Genomic DNA, 17,410 nt, shown 5'->3' on the forward strand with positions numbered 1-17,410 from the left:
TAATTTAAAAAATCACACGAGAAAGCTTGAAGAAATCCATTTCATCTTCTAACATTCGCTCAATTTCTTTTTTCTTAATTATTAATATTAAGATTGATAAATTTGAGACTAAATATTTCAAATCCATGCATTATTTAAATCAGTATTTCATTTCAAAATACTGCTCAAAAATCAATCCAGGCTAACTTGTAGAAGGCTGAGGATTTATAATGCTTAATTGGCGCTGTGGATAAGCTTGTGTGACTGGATTGACTGCACCAAAAAAGGAAGAAATCGGGCTTCGAATATAGCTTGTTTGGTTATGAAAATAAAGAGAGTTGGGATCGATGGAAAAGTCCCTTTTATTTGCACATAAATATATCAAATATGGTAATGTGAATTCCCTTTTTTTGGGTCTTTCCAGTACCCATATTTTTTGAGTCTCGGAAAGCAATGATCAGCCGGGAAATGTCTCGATGGCCTTTAAGTTCTTTGTTCCTATCATAGGCCGTTTTTCGATCGGACAATTGCGAGGCGGCTATAATTGAATAACCCTTTTTTATATATAATTACAAGATAATTGACTCAAAAGAGAAACATTAATAATAATAGGTTCTATATATCTTACTTTTTGATAATACGTACATCATGCGAATTGAGTAGGGTTTACACATGTTATTAAATGGTTGTCTTAATTGGTAAGAGATGACTGCTATAAAATACATGTACTACTGCATCGACACTTCTTCCTTTTGCATGCTTGCATCATTTTTAAACATTTTGGTCTCAGCTGGTGCCAATGATGCCCTGATATATGTCTTTGATTTTCTGTAGAAAGGCTTCCCTGAAATTTTAGCACCACATATATGCATCTTCATTAATCACTTCAAAACCCAGGCCTGGATCGAATTACTTATAAGACTTTCTATTTAAGGAGTGTTTGCATCATCTAAAAAAATGATTATGAATTTTTTCTTTGAGGAAAAATCTATAATTTTTGTTTTAGAAGTTGCAAACACTAACTTAATTATGTTCGATCGAGGAGAATTAAAGATTACCTGTCGGGCTTGAAAGCCAGGTTTTTGTATGCATACCACTGCAGTTAAGTACAAGACAAAATAAAGATCCATCAATTAAATCGATTTTATTGGAAATTTAATTGGATCCATTTAGTATTTCGGTTTCTTATTTTGTTATATTATCGACTTGATAAATTCAATATATGTGTATATTTAGATTTTTAAAGAAGAACCCATTCGAATTTTCCAAATTTTGGTTTTTTTTTTAATAAAAAAATTATAAGTTAATTGATCTTAAAAGGGCTGAGAAGAACTTACACCAGTATATCCGATTCCTACCAGCTCAAGAAGACCTGGTACCACTGGAAGCTTGTCAATAGCCTGCATTCAAGTTTAATTTAAGAAGAGAAAGTGGTTAAATATGAAATTAGAGAATAAGTGAGAACGATGAGTGGAATTATATACAATTAATTATTGCATACGGATATCATTCCAGCAGAAGCCCACAGTCCAACGACTCCAGCCACTCCTAGAGAAGTCACTGCATACTTATCTTCAACTTTGTCCCACTATACCAAATAATTTACCACAATATTAATACAACTTTAAAATGTGTAAAATATTTAAAGTTTGTTTGATTAAATTTGTCGTGAATGTTTGTCCTAGAGGTGATTTTTGTAAGTCATGATCAGATCTTACAGCTTCTTGAATAGTTTTTATAATCTCTGGAGTCTCGGCCAGCATCACGGCATCGGCCGGGGGATCTCCCGTGGCCATGGCAACTACGTTCCTGGCGATCTTTCGACCTGAATCATGCGAAACAAAATTTATGATAATCCTGAACTGGAAGTCACGTATGAGCCATGCATGCGCGTGTGTCGGGTGTGGAGGTACTTACAATAAGCAGTGGTCTTGGCAAGGCGTGTAGGGGAGTGGACAACGGCAGGGAGTGCATGCAGATTGGGCAAATTCACGCATTGCGACGAAGACGCGGCGGTGGCGGATGGATGGCGAGGTGCGTCGATGAGGGTGGATGACGAAGAAATAGAGAGTGGGGTTGCTGTTGTTGAGGCCATTGCTTCACACTAGAGTTCCGAGCCACACTTCCCCTTAATAAAATAAGATAAGTTGGGAATAATATTCAACAGATTTATATCAGTACGCCGTAATTATGTATAATTACTTCATATATTTGTCTCCTTTTTTAACAGCTTATACGTGATGAAATTTAAAGGAAGTGTAGGATTCGGGAAAGCCACTCGTTCCTATCAATCTGGATAATGTGGATCGATGGCCCGAAACTTGGATGACCATTTTATGGTGTCCAATATATTGGATAGAATGCTTGGGAACAAATTAATATATTGTGAAAATACAATATTAATGCTCCCCAATATAAAAATCCATATATAGCAGAGACAAAATAACTTAATTGAGCTCGTCGCAAAGTATCAATGCGACGGACCCAGCAGCAAATTGAGATCTAAAAAGTTTCCAAATTCTCTGTAACCATCACCTTAGACTTAAACCACACAAATGTCACCATGATGCTCTAGCTAGCCTTACTAGATTTTTAAATTTGGAGTATGATTCATCCAAAGAGATTGAATTTGCATTGAATAATAGTTATAATTTATTTATCCTTCGTTTAGAAGATTAACCCGTATGTCGATGACTAATTATATTATTCTCATTTTGATTGAAAGATTTGGATATGAAGAAGCGTCGAGATAAATTTGAAATTCACACTTTGACTCAAAACATTACTAATTAGAATTTGAAATCTTTTGTCAAGAATTATTATTATGAATTTGTAATCCGTAGTTTAAATCCACCCATCCATCCATATGGAATGCAACCTAAATGTTTCTACCCACGCAAAGAAAATCGAACTTCGAAGTCAAAAGGGTTCGATGATATTAATTAATTTGTAGATTCCATACCAAAAATTAAGGGAGTAAAAGATGAGTGCTTCAAACTCACGTCCTCTTAATTTGATTGCAACAGTGACATATCCACTGCTTTTTCTTCCATTTTCTCAAGCAAATAATTAAAGGGTTCGTCACATACAAGATAGCACTTAATTTTGTGGGACTTTTCAACGTCAACACACGATATTGTTCTCTTCCTTGAATTAATTCTTTGCCGAATCCGCAGTTAAAAAATATTGCTTTGAAACATCTCGATCATATTTGGCTTTAATTTAATGGACTTTGTATGATTTATATCTTTAGGTTTATAATATATATATGTGAAGCACGCAAGGAGTGCTTTCCCAAAGCTTCATGCCGAAAAACAGAAAAATATGTATTCAGATTTCATCCATCAACGCTGCAGCCGAGATAATTGGATCCAACAAGAGGTATTGACCCCGAGAATCCTTTCTTCAGTGCCACGAAAAAGTCACACCTCACATAGACTCGATAATGCTATTGATTATTGTTCCAGCCTTTTACTCCAGCTTCCTCGTCAGAACCAGGCTCAGACCCACCACCCCGTAAGCCTCGTCCATCGACAGCCCGCTGACCACCTTCGCCGCCACTTGCACCTGTTGTGCGCCTCCTAGCACGGGGGAAAGAGCCACCGTGCTGTTGGGTTCTTGAAATAATGGTGGCAGGGTTACTTGCGGAGTGGTGGCCTGGTTTTTATAGGAAACAAACGCAGAAAATTGGTTGTAAAAAATGGAGAGCCGCTTGTTGGGGTTTCTGGCGGCCACAGTGAACTGCATGGCGCTGTGGAGATGAAAGCTGGAGAGGTTGCGTTGAGTTCATACACAGCTGCACTAACGACTCTGAACTTGGGTTTTCGGGGTCGATAAACTAGCCAAACCGTGAGAACCGCGATTCCAGCTAGTACTAAAACGATGGCGATGAATTAGCAGATAAGTGGGAGTCTGCTTCGATTTGATGGTAATCCGGCTCTGCCTTCTTTGTGCATAATCTTCTCTTCTTCTTCCATCATTTTTTGCTAGTTTTGGTTCTGATCTCATCAACTTATTATATGAACGCTTATACAAAGTTGGAGAAAAATAAAAGGTGATGGCTTTAGGGATGATTATTGGCTATGTAATTGTAACTCAATTAAAGAAAGATCGGAAGGGGTTTCTAGTTCGTTTGGAGAAGAAGTTTTTCTAATGAAAGTATTCGTTTGCTCAAAAATAATAATGGTTATTTTGATGATAACTCTCCAAATATAAAATTATTGTTGCTTTTTTTTAAAAAAAAACATACATAAGAAATCATAAGCAAAAATAACTTTTTAATTTTTTTTTAAAGAAAAACATTCTATCTAATACGATTGGGATAAACAATGGTGTAAACTTCACTATGAGGTACAAATCAATAATCGTATTGGTGGATACTATTGTATGATTTAAAAATATTTAAGTTGTATCATTATCATCCACTGTAGTTTTTGGTAAAACGACAAGTGTTTGATCTTACAATTGATATCAAAGCCAAAGTCATGTGTTCGATTGTCATTAATTGTAAATAGTACAATTATTGAGAGAGATATTGTTGAATGCAATAATTGTTTATGTTGTATATAATAATTGAAATGTATTATTTGAACGGTTGCACGATTTAAAATATTTGAATTGCATCATTACTATCGGTTATAATTTTTGATAAAACGATAACGCTCGTTTTTGCTCGTTCTATCCCAACAAACAGTCCCCTTGTCTAATCAAAATAAACAAATCCAAATTATATTTTAAAAATAAAGTGGGGGTAATCTTGCAAGCAATTCTCATGTCATTAATGAATTGTGTATATTTTTAATTACAATAGGGATGCATGCTTGGTTTTTTCTCTCCCCTGCTAGGAGAGGTTTATTCATGATGAATAAGGCGAAATGATTAACATGATAAACCAATTCTCAACCAATTTATCTATAGTCCATGTAATTAACCAATTAATTTGTTGTTAATGATTAGGCATCATGCTTCACCAATTGTGTTTTTATTCCGTATACAAGCATGCCTTTTAGATTTAGATATATTGATGCGTGAAAAACATGGAGGCAATGATTTATGACTTTTTTAAATACATGAATTTATTCTATCAAAATTAGAATAAGCATATTACATTATCCGATATATTTTTTTACAAATAATTTATTTAATTTTTTTTCCATCCTAAAAAATTACATATAATTATTATGACAATGTTGGCCAAAATCTTAAAAAAAAAACATGTAAAAAAATTCTCCATCCAAAATCAAGCGTTCAAAAATCATAGGAAAAATTACAATTTTAATATCGTAAGTTGACATATTCTGGATTTTAATCATGTAATTTGACAACGATTGGTTTTCATATAATAACTTAAAGGAAACGATCAACCTATACTAATTTCGTTTAGTCGCTAATCAATGAAAGCTTTTACAAATAATAGATTTTATCAACTAAATTTTACGACGATGTGGTTTATCAAGATAGCTAGCTGCTCTCATAGCTAATCATCCTTTTCTGTTAACAGTTTTAAGACTTTCCAAAAAAGATGGCAAACTTGAAAAGAGGACAATATATGTTCGAAAAAGAGAGAAAAGAAAAAGGGACAGCGTGATTTTCCGATCAATTAATGAAACCTCAAAAAATCAATATCTCCCACCCTATCGTATATCTTGGTTACGATTATGAATTTCGAACTCCAGGGCGGAGCATGTACTTATTCGGAAGGAATTTAACCATCACCTCACTGTTTAGTTGATCTACGAACTTATTCGAACAATTCGATTTTTCTTGAAATTGTTTTTACCATATATATTTCAGTCCATCCAAATAAATTAACGACGTAGGTAACAAGAATGAGACCAAAAATATTAAGAGCACGTATCTATTGCATATGGTACTAGATGATGTTAGTTTGGAACACCAGGGGACCGTGCCCAACGACATCAATGTAATTCACCTTTCTCTATCTTTATTTGCAATTATGGGCTTTAGGTGGCTCGGTGGTTGATTGCATCGTCTTAATCATAGTAAGATATTAATTCACTGCCCCCACCATATATTTTATCACAACTGCCATGAAATAAGACCCACCACCAATTTATATGCACCTATACCCCACTAGTTGCAAGCTTTACTAGATATATATCTAATGCAACATACTTTTAATTTACAGCCTAGGTAGTTAGATATTCTGTTCAAAGAAATAATAAGTACACACCACACATATAGGGACTATATTGTTTTCTACAACTAAATTAAGCTAATGATCGTCTCGGCTGGACAGCATGAGCATAAGTGTTAATGGGCAATCTCAAGTCCCACCAGGCTTCAGATTTCATCCCACAGAAGAGGAGCTGTTACAGTATTACTTGAGGAAGAAGGTCGCGTTAGACAAGATCGATTTGGATGTGATCCAAGAAGTCGATCTTAACAAGCTTGAGCCCTGGGACATACAAGGTTTATCGATTACTATGAACACATTTAGGTTTTTTATTATGAAAAAATATATATCTGTGTATGTATATATTTGTTGGTGTAGAGAAGTGTAAAATCGGATCCACTCCTCAGAATGACTGGTACTTCTTCAGTCACAAGGACAAAAAGTACCCAACAGGCACGCGCACGAATCGTGCCACGGCTGCTGGATTCTGGAAGGCTACTGGCCGTGACAAAGTAATCAATGGCAACTCGAGACGAATTGGGATGAGGAAGACTCTTGTTTTCTACAAGGGCCGTGCCCCCAATGGTCAAAAATCCGATTGGATCATGCATGAATATAGACTCGATGACGGCAGTACCAGTACCTCAATCATTACTGCTTGTGATAAAAATCATTTGGAATATGTAAGTGAAAATCAATTTTATAATCTGCAGGATTCTAAACTAGTGAGTGCTCACAAACGTGTATTCACGATATAAAAAAATGATATTGAAGGTGACCATTGATGACGTACTGAAAGAAGAAGGCTGGGTGATTTGTCGAGTGTTTAAGAAGAAAAATCACTGCCACAAGGCATCAGCTGGGAGCCGTATGCTTAACACTGCAGCAATAAATGATTTATCATGCGACTATGACGATGAAGAAAGTCTAGAGAAAATGCTCCCACCATACTCATTCAACCCAAGAAATCAAGTGGTGCCCAATGATATGATGAATTTAAGCCGACGATTCTTGAAACTACCAAGCCTGAGAGATATTTCCAGTGAAGAAGAAATTGCGGATCAGTCTCAAGGATCCATTAACTATGAAAGTTACTCAGAAATATTAGAAAGCAGTGGGCTTCAAGATTGGGTAGCTCTAGAGAAACAGACACATGATCAGCTATCATGTTTCATAAATCAAGATCATGATCCCGGATTATTATCGACTACGTTTGTTAATAATTATAATTATGGTAATAATAACCATAGTCATTATGCTGATCGATTAATGCCTCAATTAAACGAGCAACAGAGGACCGCACTACCGTACCCTACCGCCAATCCGCTGGATTCTCAGAATGACTGCTATCTGTGGAGAGATCATGGGCTATTTCATTTGTCTTCTTAATTACTACCATAAGTAATTAATACAAACATATTTTAATGCACATGATATAGTCAATAATACTGATGTGCAGGGACTATATATATATTGGAAAATTAATAAATATCTAATGCTCTAGATGTTCTACCGTTGACATAGTAACAGTTTTGATATCCTACATAATACCGACATCCTGGCTATATCAGGATGCCAACAAATAATCTCACACATCCAATTGGAGATTTTTAATCAGAGCGGAATCATGCATACGCAATTTTTTCAAAGTGACAATCTCTTATGTTTCTAGTATTGGCTAAAGGATTTGGTGTGAAGCTTATTTGATCAGCACAAATGACTTGACACCTAATTTGTAATACCATATACAAGTATCTATAATAAAAGTGTAATCTAGGAATTATGTGCTTAGGAATTTCCACTACCATAATTTCGTCGATATATCGTTGATCCCAAGTTTAATGCGTGTGATCTATATAGGATAGGTCCGAACCATCATTCTTTATGCCATACAGCACAGAGTTTAGGTGAAGGAGAAAGAGAAGGTTACTTTGTGAAAATCATGTGATTAAAGGTTTTAAATGTTGAGTACCAAGTCTATGTGGATGTTCGGGGCCCTAAATTTCAGAATGAATTCAACACTCAGATGAATACATGGAAAAACTTTCAAACATGGCAGCAAGAAGTGGAGCAAGGTACTTAAAGAAGAGAAGAGTAACTTTAAATATGATTTCCTTTTTCGAATGCTTACCAATTTACAACTGAATTATCTAAAGCAACAAAAGTTGTATTGACAAAAGTCATCAAGAAGAAAAACAAGAGGAAAAAATCTCATACTCCTGACAATGCTCTTTTGAAGATCTAACCACCTAGCTAATGACAAATTGTGATTCGTGACATAAAAAGATACGTCCATCTTTAACGATTTTTTACAAAAAAGACATCCAGTTAAGATTGGAAAAAGTAAAGCAAATGTCAGAAAATAAAAAATTACCATACTGCCATATTATTTGCATCTGCGGGCATAAATAGAACGTTCAACTTGTCTCTTCTTTATTCGAATCAGAGGTCCAGACAATATCTTTCAACCCAGATGAGAAGGTTTTGTAGAACTGCCTCATGATAAGTAATTGCAAAAAGAATTAAGGTAGTCCATACGCATAAAAAAATAAAAATGATAGCTACTAGTTAGATATTGGCATGCCTTGTGGAACTCCAATGTGTCCCCACCAGTTTTACGGAGCTCAACCATGTGCAATGAAGGAGCCACCTCAAAAACCTGAAGTGAACAGCAGCCAGCTTGATGTTGATGAAAACCAGAATGTAAGATCACATCATGCCGAAAAAAAAAGACTTGTGAAATAGTTTACACTATTGTCCTTACTCCCATAATCAACATCCGTGAGCTCTCTTTAAATTAAGCTTTAAGCAATTATATATTGAGATAATTTAATTAATCACTATCTTTGACATGCCACTTCATTTCAAGAATATGGTTTCTTATTAGAAACATAAATATAGTTTTCTATGAGCCAGGAGCATGCTTGAGACATAAAGTTCCCTTCCCTTTGTGCAAAGTTTCACCTCAATAAACTACGATTTCTTGGACTAGTATCCAATCCGGGGAAGTATCTTGCCTCATTACTCTATTATTTCTAACTATAAGCAAGTCGATCATCGAATCGATACGCAGAATGCAACAAAAAAAAAAATTAATTCACCCAAACCAAGTTAATACCTCTGTAGCTACAGCAAGCTGCCCTTTCCTTCCACTCTTGTCACCTTGTAACTTCATCTGAATATGTTAGGAAAATTTCAGATAACAATTGGGCAAGTTAATATTATCCTTCGGTTTAGGTATGAAAGGATTGTATTATCACCTTATAGTTTCTTTTGTGAACATTAAACCCCAAAGGTTTAGCTGCTTCCTCAATTTTTGACATTATTTCATTTGCTGGACATGTAGATGTAAAGCGAGTTTCTCTCTTCACCAGGCCCTGCTGTTTTTTTTAAACCGACGCAAAAGAGAGAAAGATTAGGAACAAGATAATTTGAATTCAGTTATTCACAGATAATGGTGGAAGTTTTCTCGATAAGTAGAATATAGCTAGAGCCATAAAACGTTGCAACTACAAATAACCTGAATAGGAAATTCGCCTATATCAAAGAAGGAGAAGTGGATGGTATGTTCCCAAACCGACTTTAACAATAAAATACATGTCAACCACCACCACCAAAAGGAGGAAGAAGAAAAGACACTTGAGATAACATACCATCTGCTTATCGAACAAATTTTCGAGGCTGAAACCCTGAGACCTAGATATAAGCTCAAAGGCATTCATGGAGACAGGTTTTTCTTTTCTTTCTGAGACAAGATAGTCCTGCAATTGAATATGGAATCAGACCGAACCAGATGTAGTCATGCAGCGTCAGCAGGTTATTCCAAACCAAAACATCATTTGAGTTTAAAGCTTAAATACGGATCAAAAAAAAATTGTAAAGCTTACTTCAGAGTCATTAAAGACAGCATCAACATCGTCGAGATTGACATCCTCTTCCTGCCTAAAACAGGGTTGCTTGTAATCTTTCTTGAACCAATCATTTTCTAGAATCTCAGGAATGGTAATTCGCTGGAACATAAAATAAATACAAAATTAAGAACTCAAATATCTTTCAATTAAAGCATATGCATATGTTAGGTTGTTAAAATGGTGAAATATTTGCTTTGGTGATAACAAAAAGGTAGTTGTATTGCTAACATATTTTCACTGCTTGATGTGGCATAAAGAGTAAACTACTGATTAAGGTATTTCAGCATATACACTTGAAGCAATATTAAAATACAATAGGAAATGTTACCCAAATAAATGAGAGACTCATCTGACAGAGGCAACCAGATGAAGTATACGGAAAAATTTGTAACATCTAGTTTATGAATGTCAACATTTTTAAGGACTAGTTTTTTGCGCAGGCGGAGGTAAGCAGCCTATCTACACCATTCAAGGTATAATGAGATCCTACCTATGTGGACGTTACCCTCACTTCATTTCAACGAGTAAGATCTCGTCACACATACAATTTCAAAAAAAAAAGTGAGTCCTATATATGCATGGGCAAATCTTGGCCATCCATCCTATCACGGGGGCAAAGCCCACATGGGTAGGATGAAATAGAGACATCGAGCCAAAGAAAACAAAATAGGGTTGAGAGCTTTTCTCTTACGATTAAAGAAAAACCTGCCCAAATTTAAAGCTTCAGAATTCAATTAAGTGAAGAGTCGAATCACTCAACATAACTAATGAGACTAGTACACTAAGGTCGTAGCATGTGAACATTAAACGATATGTAAAACTAGTTTGTACTTAGCCGACAGTGTAAAGCTATTCAATTCTTAAAATTAACGTGTAAAACCATTCAATGATTAACTGAGGGTAGTAGTAGATGTAAAATTGCATGAGAGGTAGTCTTGCCGCTTGTACAAGGGTTTGTCTAGGCAGAATAATTCAGAAATTCTATGATCCACCCGGTGTAAAACACTTGGTGTAGTATCCACCATTCATTTGGTGTGGCACCTTACTACATATATTTAGCATAGATGTGAACTTACTATCTGTATAAAAATAAATCAAATAACTCAATCATATCATCTAAAATATATTTAACTTGACATTTCATCAACTCACCCTCATTCGTATAAAATATATTTTTTTAATTTATCAAATTTTCATTTACAAGAAAAGTAAATATAAATTTACAGCCAATAACTTTGGCAAATAAATAATAAATATTATTCAATCATAATTGCACATCTCAATATTATGATGTGAAACAACATAATATTATCTACTGTAATTAAAGGACAAAACTCTACATAATTGTCTAATCTTAATCCACAGTCGATATTCCACATTCTATCCAATCATTTCAATAATCACAATATATTTATCCATATATAATCTCAATCTCCAATGTAGAAGCAACCATAACAAATAGAAGATCCACAAAAAAAGAATAATTTAACGGTCGAGCAACAGGAAAGTGTCGAACAAATAAGAAGATGATGTTTATAGTTTTGGAGTTTACAGTAAGTGGATTTGGATCCAGAATACGCTTAATCAGCCTTTTAGCATTGGATGAAAACCATGGTGGAAATGAGAAATCAGCCTTGTAAATCTGAAAGAACACAGAGTTGTGAAGACACTCCAACATAACTCAGAACACAAAACAAGACTTACTTAGAAACTTACTTTCCTGTACAGAACCATGAGGTTGGGCTCCTCGAAAGGCAAATATCCAGCCATTAAAACAAAAAGAATAACTCCACAAGACCATACATCTGATGTGGTACCATCATAGCCTTTATCATTGAGCACCTAATGAAAGACATTTTAAATAATAGTAACCAAAATGTGCTTTTGACATCATGGTTCCATAAACCGCAAGTGGTACCTCTGGTGCTACATAATTTGGTGTGCCACAAGCCGTGTGAAGCAGCCCATCTTCCTACAGTAAGAATATGCATCATGAGATTTTCCTTATGGTATCCTCAATACAGGAAAACCAAATACTTCAAATGAATGAAAAAAGAGTTTCGATTCCCAGACTATTTATAAAGTACTCATGCAAATAATAGATACGTGATACAGGGAATTCAGCAAATGATTAAAACCTCCACAGTGATGGATATTTGCAATTTGAGCTACAGAAACCGCATATACCTACCCGGACCTGCTTTGAAAATGCACTCAATCCAAAATCTGAAACTTTAAGAACTCCATGAGAATCCAGCAACAGATTCTCTGGCTGAAAAGATAATAAGACAGATCACTTCTTCATGAAAGAAGACGATAAAAGATTCTGAAATTTTAGCTTAATAAATAGCTTATGAACCACCAGACAGAGAATGGACTTTATTCAACCTTCAAATCTCTGTGGTACACACCTCGACTGTGGCAATAATCCACAGCATTGATGAGTTGTTGAAAGTACATCCTAGCTACGCCTTCTTTAAGTTTCCCTTGTCTAGCCTATAAATCAATGACAGATGTAATCATTCCAATTGTTACTGCCACATCAATCCAGAACAAACTCAAGCATCTAATAACCAGTGAAGCAATGTCACGTTAACATCGTTTTAAATGCCGAATATGGGGCAAATTGATTTTAAAAGCACAATAAATCGAAACTTACTATTTTATCAAATAGTTCTCCTCCACCAACATATTCAAGAACAATGTAGATCTTTGTTTTGCTTGCCATAACCTAGCATAGGTACAAAACAAGGTATAGACAGCAGTTGTATGCACCAATGAGAGTTGGCGAACAGAGACAAAGCTGTGTTTAAAATCTAAACATTCAATCATTGAAACAGGTCACTAGATACCAACTAAAGCAGCTATAGGAAAAGTTGCAAAACAGAAACATGAATATTTTTTGTGGAATATCTTCAGGAGTACATTAAAAATTTTAAGAGTAAATGACAGCATAATCACTCTGTCAACAGGCATTACGCATGGTGAAACAGAAGTACAGCCATACTCCTCCTGTCCTACATTCAGAAATAAGCCCTTCTATAGGTCACTTTTACTAACCATTTGCTGTGTTTACAGGTGCTTAAAAAAGGCATACAAGAAGAAGAAGAGGGAGAGGGCATGAATGAGAAAAATGAAACCTCTAATATATTTAAGACATTGGGATGCTTGATCATCTTCATCGTTGAAATTTCTCTTTTTATCTGCAAAAAACACATGCAATTTGTGGGTGAAAAAAAGAAAGAAATATATACATCATTGGACAAGTAATTGGTTACAACTGCTATTTTGGTATTGTTAGTTTAAAAATTTTAAGGATACATGAAATAATTTCCGTCTGCGTAATTTTTTCAGCCGATTTCTGCAATTTTTATTATTTATCGTATGTTTTCTACATGTAACTGAAATTTCATGTCTTTACACCAGGAAATCCAAAACAAACAATTATATAAACAAACGTGATGAAGATTGGTGTGCGTATTGGATCAATAATATATCAACAGAATACCGTAAGAAGTGTATAACTGAAGAAAAACGTTTATTTTCTTCTAATCATACAGATTTATACATTATACACAGCAAGAAAGCGATACGATACATATATTAAGAACACCTGTTCAACCATATGACTACTGAGCACTCGATGACGATCGATGATTTTGATGGCGACGGCGTATTCCCCAGTGCTTTGAGTGTTTCTGGCGAACTTGACCTTGCCGAAGCTGCCTTCTCCGAGGGTCCTTCCCAGCTCGTACTTTCCCACGAGCGTCCGGCTCCCCATCGCCGCCGACGCTCTGCTCATTTCTCCAGTCGTAAACTAAAATCCAAATAACCAATAATTTTCTATTGATGTTGACGAGAGAGAAGAAGTAGGCGTACGAGATTCATTTTATGATAGAAATGGGAAATAAGGAAGGTACGTAGGAAAGGAGCAGATGAACGCTCATCATTCATAATTACCAGTTTAACGTACGTTCCTTTAATTTTAATTTTTATTTTTAAAAATAAATATAAAACTTTCCTATAATTGCGCTCTATATTCATCAAGTATTCTAATTCCTAAACGTTAAATAACCCGACTCGATTCAATCAACTATCTGAAAGTTGTACGCATGGAGTTAGAAAATTCTTTTCTTGAATGTTGGAGTTAACCTCAAATCCATGAACTTAACGCAGTATAAGAGCTTAGGTTCGCTGTTATATATGTGTTAGACTGTTCTATGAGTCACCTCATAATATAATCTAATGGTTCAGTTGTTTATTACTAGGCGTGATGAATATAATAAATGTGTCACATCGACTAAATTTAATTATTGGAAGTTGTATATATGGATTTGAACAAATCCCCTCTCTTGAGCTAGTGTTTGGGTGGAGTTAACTGATTCTATATCAAGTTCTTAAGATTTGTATATATATGTACTCTGACGAGCATCCCCTTTATCGAGCTAGTTTTTTGGTGGAGTTGATTTGGTGAAGCCATGTTTAACATTACAATTATACCTTAATTATGTAACTTTAGTAATAAAACTATTTTTTTACATCAAAACTTGTATATTTATAGAGAAAAATCATTCGTTACAAGATTTTTTAGTCACGAGGTGAACACTCCATTCACCCACGCAAAAGGTCGAGGGTAGTTAAAAAAAAAAACGAGCAACTTTATGAGCCACATTATTAGTCAATATACACTAGTAATGAATAAAATATGAAACTACCGGCTCTATCACTAGCTCGTTGATTTCTTAAGCACAGAGACTTACATAGTCCAATGTCATCTTTAGAGATCGTGACTACTTGTACCATCAATAAAAAAGACCATCATTTTTGCATTGTGTGCTCTCACTAGTTACTTGGTGATTAAAAGAGTCGTCTTCGTAGTCGATATCCATCTCGCACTAAGTATTTCGCGTGCAATAAAAAGGTTGAAATCGTTATTAATTAAGTTGAGATTCCAATAACCTTCCTTGATCAAGGAGTCCACAGTCGCTTCTCGTAGCCATGATCCGTTCAGAATACTGATTTTCGATGTCAAGCTTAGTACCCAGTTATCCTCAAAAAGTTTAATCGATTTTCCATCCCCAACACGTCGAAGTAACTCCTCTCAAGAATTACCTTGCTCCATATAAATGATCACCAAATAGATAATAGATTATTACCTAGCCTAGCATCCATGACTTTCCCATGCCTAAAGTAAAGGCCCTTGAGAATATGGGCCCCTAGTTTCTTTATTTATTTATATTTTCGAAATTTTAGAAGACTATATTAAATTTATAGCAATGGCTAATTTTTTTCTACTTTTTCTTCTTAATCATTATGCTAGCTCAACTTTTTATGGATCTTCAATTATATAACCTCGCACAAATTCAAAACTTCGTTAAAATGCTATCTTTAGGCTTTTGTCTTTACTCAAAACTTTAGAATTGAGATTAACGATGATCAAAGCTCGAAGATGTTGAAAGTTGATGTCTGAGATGGTTATAATAATTGGCTTAAATAAACTATATGCAATAATCAGGCAGGCTGGTGTTTTGAAAATACAGAACAACGAGAAAAGGCCAATCCATTCACAGGCCATCCAATGGCATGCGGTGATTCAACTAAATTTATTAATTTCTACTGTGAAGCTGATTTTCTTTTTCTGTTTTTTCTGTGGTCTGCACTTGTTTTTTATTTTGTTTTGAGTTTTGCACTGGCTTTTGTCCCACTTGTTGTCCCAGCCTGCTTGTTTGTCCACCCGAAGGGCTAAATTCTAAAAGAAAATAGAAGTAAAAGAAAAAAAAATGGGTTTGCATAATTAGTATGCAATTTCTAGATTGATATCGTATTCCACCGTATTTAGAATTTTAATTTGCAAACTATTTATATAGCTTAACTCTTGCAAGTCACGTCGCATGTGTAACCAGTTCAATATATGCTCTGCTTTCTACTTAAGTTGAGAAATAATAAGATTGATATTTGCCTTAAAAATTAATTCAATTGAAAATTGTATAAGTCTCAATTTTTAACATGATATCAAAGTATTGATTACCGTTATATATGGATTGTCTTACAATACCAAGTTAAATATCATATTAGATAAAAGAATGTCCTCTTTGGAGATCAAATCGTCATTCCTTGAAGTTCATAACAATTTTCTCATAGTTCTAAATAGTTATAAACATTTTCAATCTTTTTGGTGAGTTAAAACGATTTGCTAGTCAAATGGAACATAATCTACACTCACTTCTATACTATAATACAAAGATATTCACCTAAACAATGACTGAACTTTGCCATATTTAAGTTCTTTCTCAAAATATTACTTCCTTACTATATAATAAATCTGTAAAAAAAAAAACAAAATTCGAATTTAAAAAAATGCTCTAACATCGTGTTATTTGATAAAAAAATTCACCACATACAAAATCTTATTTAAAATGTAATCTAAGTCCACAAAATGATTAACTAAATTAATTATATTTATTTATCAAGAATTACTACTCTCTTAGGAGAGTGTAGACAGGCATTGAAAAAGGCCTTTTGGGGATAATAAAACGATATTATCTTAATTATGTTTTATAAATCTATAAATATAAATAAACAAAGTCTTGGTCTTTGCTTCTATGAATTTATCAGTACTGGAGCTGGATGTCGATTTGATCAATGGCGAATAGTTGTATGTATAAATAAGCAAAAATCAATTTGAATCAGTATATATTTTGAATAATTTGGCAAGACTTTGTCTTTCCTAACAATTTGATATGTACGATGTTCACATTTGAGAATATTCTCCTATCTTGTTTATATTTTTCCTACGAATTAAATGGCCTAATTGCATAATATATATGTGAAACAAATTAAATCATGTATTTTAAAATATCAGACATAAACTCCCTGCCAAAAAGATGAAGGGTGGGTCTCATGTGAGACCGTCTCACGGATCTTAATCTGTGAGACGGGTCAACCGTACCCATATTCACAATAAAAAATAAAATATCTTAGCATAAAACGTAATATTTTTTTATGGATGACCCAAATAAGATATCCGTCTCACAAATACGATCCGTGAGACCGTCTCACACAAGTTTTTGTCAAAGATAAATTAGTCTGAGTTTTATAAAATAAATGTGAAATTTATTTTATTTTTAAAAAAATAAAGTATTTAAAATTTTAGAAAGTAGTTTCAACTACAAATTAAAAGTAAAGGAATACAGAGAATTAATTTAAATATCATATATTATTCTTTTTATTTATTATTAAGAAAATAAATTTGAATTTATATTTGAATATTATCTGTTTATATATAAATATATTTTTATTCGATGTATTAGGTTGACACGGGTCTTAGGAACTCAATCAAGCAAAGCTTAAATAGTACAGGTGGTTTGAAATTTATAACCGACCT

At 34.2% G+C, this 17,410-nt stretch overlaps 3 protein-coding genes and 1 pseudogene across 11 annotated transcripts; 1 reads left to right on the top strand and 3 right to left on the bottom strand.

Moving 5' to 3' along the window:
• Positions 1-572: 572 nt before the first annotated feature.
• Positions 573-2,215, bottom strand: LOC142552994 (protein CURVATURE THYLAKOID 1B, chloroplastic). Its single transcript, XM_075662955.1, has 6 exons — positions 1,897-2,215; positions 1,698-1,804; positions 1,481-1,567; positions 1,317-1,379; positions 1,038-1,075; positions 573-823 (listed from the first exon to the last, which is right to left on the bottom strand). Exons 1-6 carry the CDS (start codon positions 2,072-2,074, stop codon positions 766-768), a joined length of 531 nt encoding a protein of 176 aa, XP_075519070.1. The 5' UTR covers positions 2,075-2,215; the 3' UTR covers positions 573-765.
• A 1,069-nt stretch (positions 2,216-3,284) lies between these two features.
• Positions 3,285-3,869, bottom strand: LOC142554296 (NDR1/HIN1-like protein 12; annotated as a pseudogene).
• Positions 3,870-6,030: 2,161 nt separating this feature from the next.
• Positions 6,031-13,978, bottom strand: LOC142552990 (CBL-interacting serine/threonine-protein kinase 9-like). 9 transcript variants are annotated; one of them, XR_012821891.1, is made up of 16 exons: positions 13,640-13,978; positions 13,167-13,229; positions 12,686-12,757; positions 12,415-12,522; positions 12,218-12,298; positions 11,945-11,998; positions 11,743-11,868; positions 11,579-11,668; positions 10,003-10,125; positions 9,769-9,876; positions 9,376-9,498; positions 9,234-9,290; positions 8,700-8,774; positions 8,490-8,607; positions 6,909-6,995; positions 6,031-6,397 (listed from the first exon to the last, which is right to left on the bottom strand). XR_012821891.1 is itself a non-coding variant. In XM_075662942.1 (15 exons), exons 1-14 carry the CDS (start codon positions 13,826-13,828, stop codon positions 8,533-8,535), a joined length of 1,344 nt encoding a protein of 447 aa, XP_075519057.1. In that variant the 5' UTR covers positions 13,829-13,978; the 3' UTR covers positions 6,031-6,397; positions 8,490-8,532. The 9 variants fall into 9 exon arrangements, 8 of the variants coding, with proteins under 8 accessions (XP_075519057.1, XP_075519058.1, XP_075519063.1 ...); XM_075662942.1 differs by lacking the exon at positions 6,909-6,995; XM_075662943.1 differs by lacking the exons at positions 6,031-6,397; positions 6,909-6,995 and adding an exon at positions 7,148-7,507.
• Positions 6,185-7,377, top strand: LOC142554297 (NAC domain-containing protein 66-like). The gene is made up of 4 exons (XM_075664983.1): positions 6,185-6,411; positions 6,494-6,798; positions 6,890-7,246; positions 7,366-7,377. The coding sequence occupies exons 1-4, from the start codon at positions 6,240-6,242 to the stop codon at positions 7,375-7,377; spliced, it is 846 nt and encodes a 281-aa protein (XP_075521098.1). The 5' UTR covers positions 6,185-6,239.
• Positions 13,979-17,410: the final 3,432 nt, after the last annotated feature.

The sequence above is a fragment of the Primulina tabacum genome, chromosome 8, assembly GCF_025594145.1.
Source record: "Primulina tabacum isolate GXHZ01 chromosome 8, ASM2559414v2, whole genome shotgun sequence".
In the NCBI taxonomy this organism is placed as follows: Eukaryota; Viridiplantae; Streptophyta; class Magnoliopsida; order Lamiales; family Gesneriaceae; genus Primulina; species Primulina tabacum.

Coding starts and splice junctions, on each gene's coding strand:
- LOC142552994 (XM_075662955.1), bottom strand. CDS start 2,074: ATGGCCTCAACAACAGCAACCCCACTCTCTATTTCTTCGTCATCCACC. Junction 1,568..1,697: donor TAAAAACTATTCAAGAAGCT/GTAAGATCTGAT, acceptor TATTTGGTATAG/TGGGACAAAGTTGAAGATAA. Junction 824..1,037: donor CTGGCTTTCAAGCCCGACAG/GTAATCTTTAAT, acceptor CTAAAATTTCAG/GGAAGCCTTTCTACAGAAAA.
- LOC142554297 (XM_075664983.1), top strand. CDS start 6,240: ATGAGCATAAGTGTTAATGGGCAATCTCAAGTCCCACCAGGCTTCAGA. Junction 6,412..6,493: donor TGAGCCCTGGGACATACAAG/GTTTATCGATTA, acceptor TTGTTGGTGTAG/AGAAGTGTAAAATCGGATCC. Junction 6,799..6,889: donor ATAAAAATCATTTGGAATAT/GTAAGTGAAAAT, acceptor ATGATATTGAAG/GTGACCATTGATGACGTACT.
- LOC142552990 (XM_075662942.1), bottom strand. CDS start 13,828: ATGAGCAGAGCGTCGGCGGCGATGGGGAGCCGGACGCTCGTGGGAAAG. Junction 11,999..12,217: donor CATTTTCAAAGCAGGTCCGG/GTAGGTATATGC, acceptor TTCTTACTGTAG/GAAGATGGGCTGCTTCACAC. Junction 11,669..11,742: donor TCATGGTTCTGTACAGGAAA/GTAAGTTTCTAA, acceptor GTGTTCTTTCAG/ATTTACAAGGCTGATTTCTC.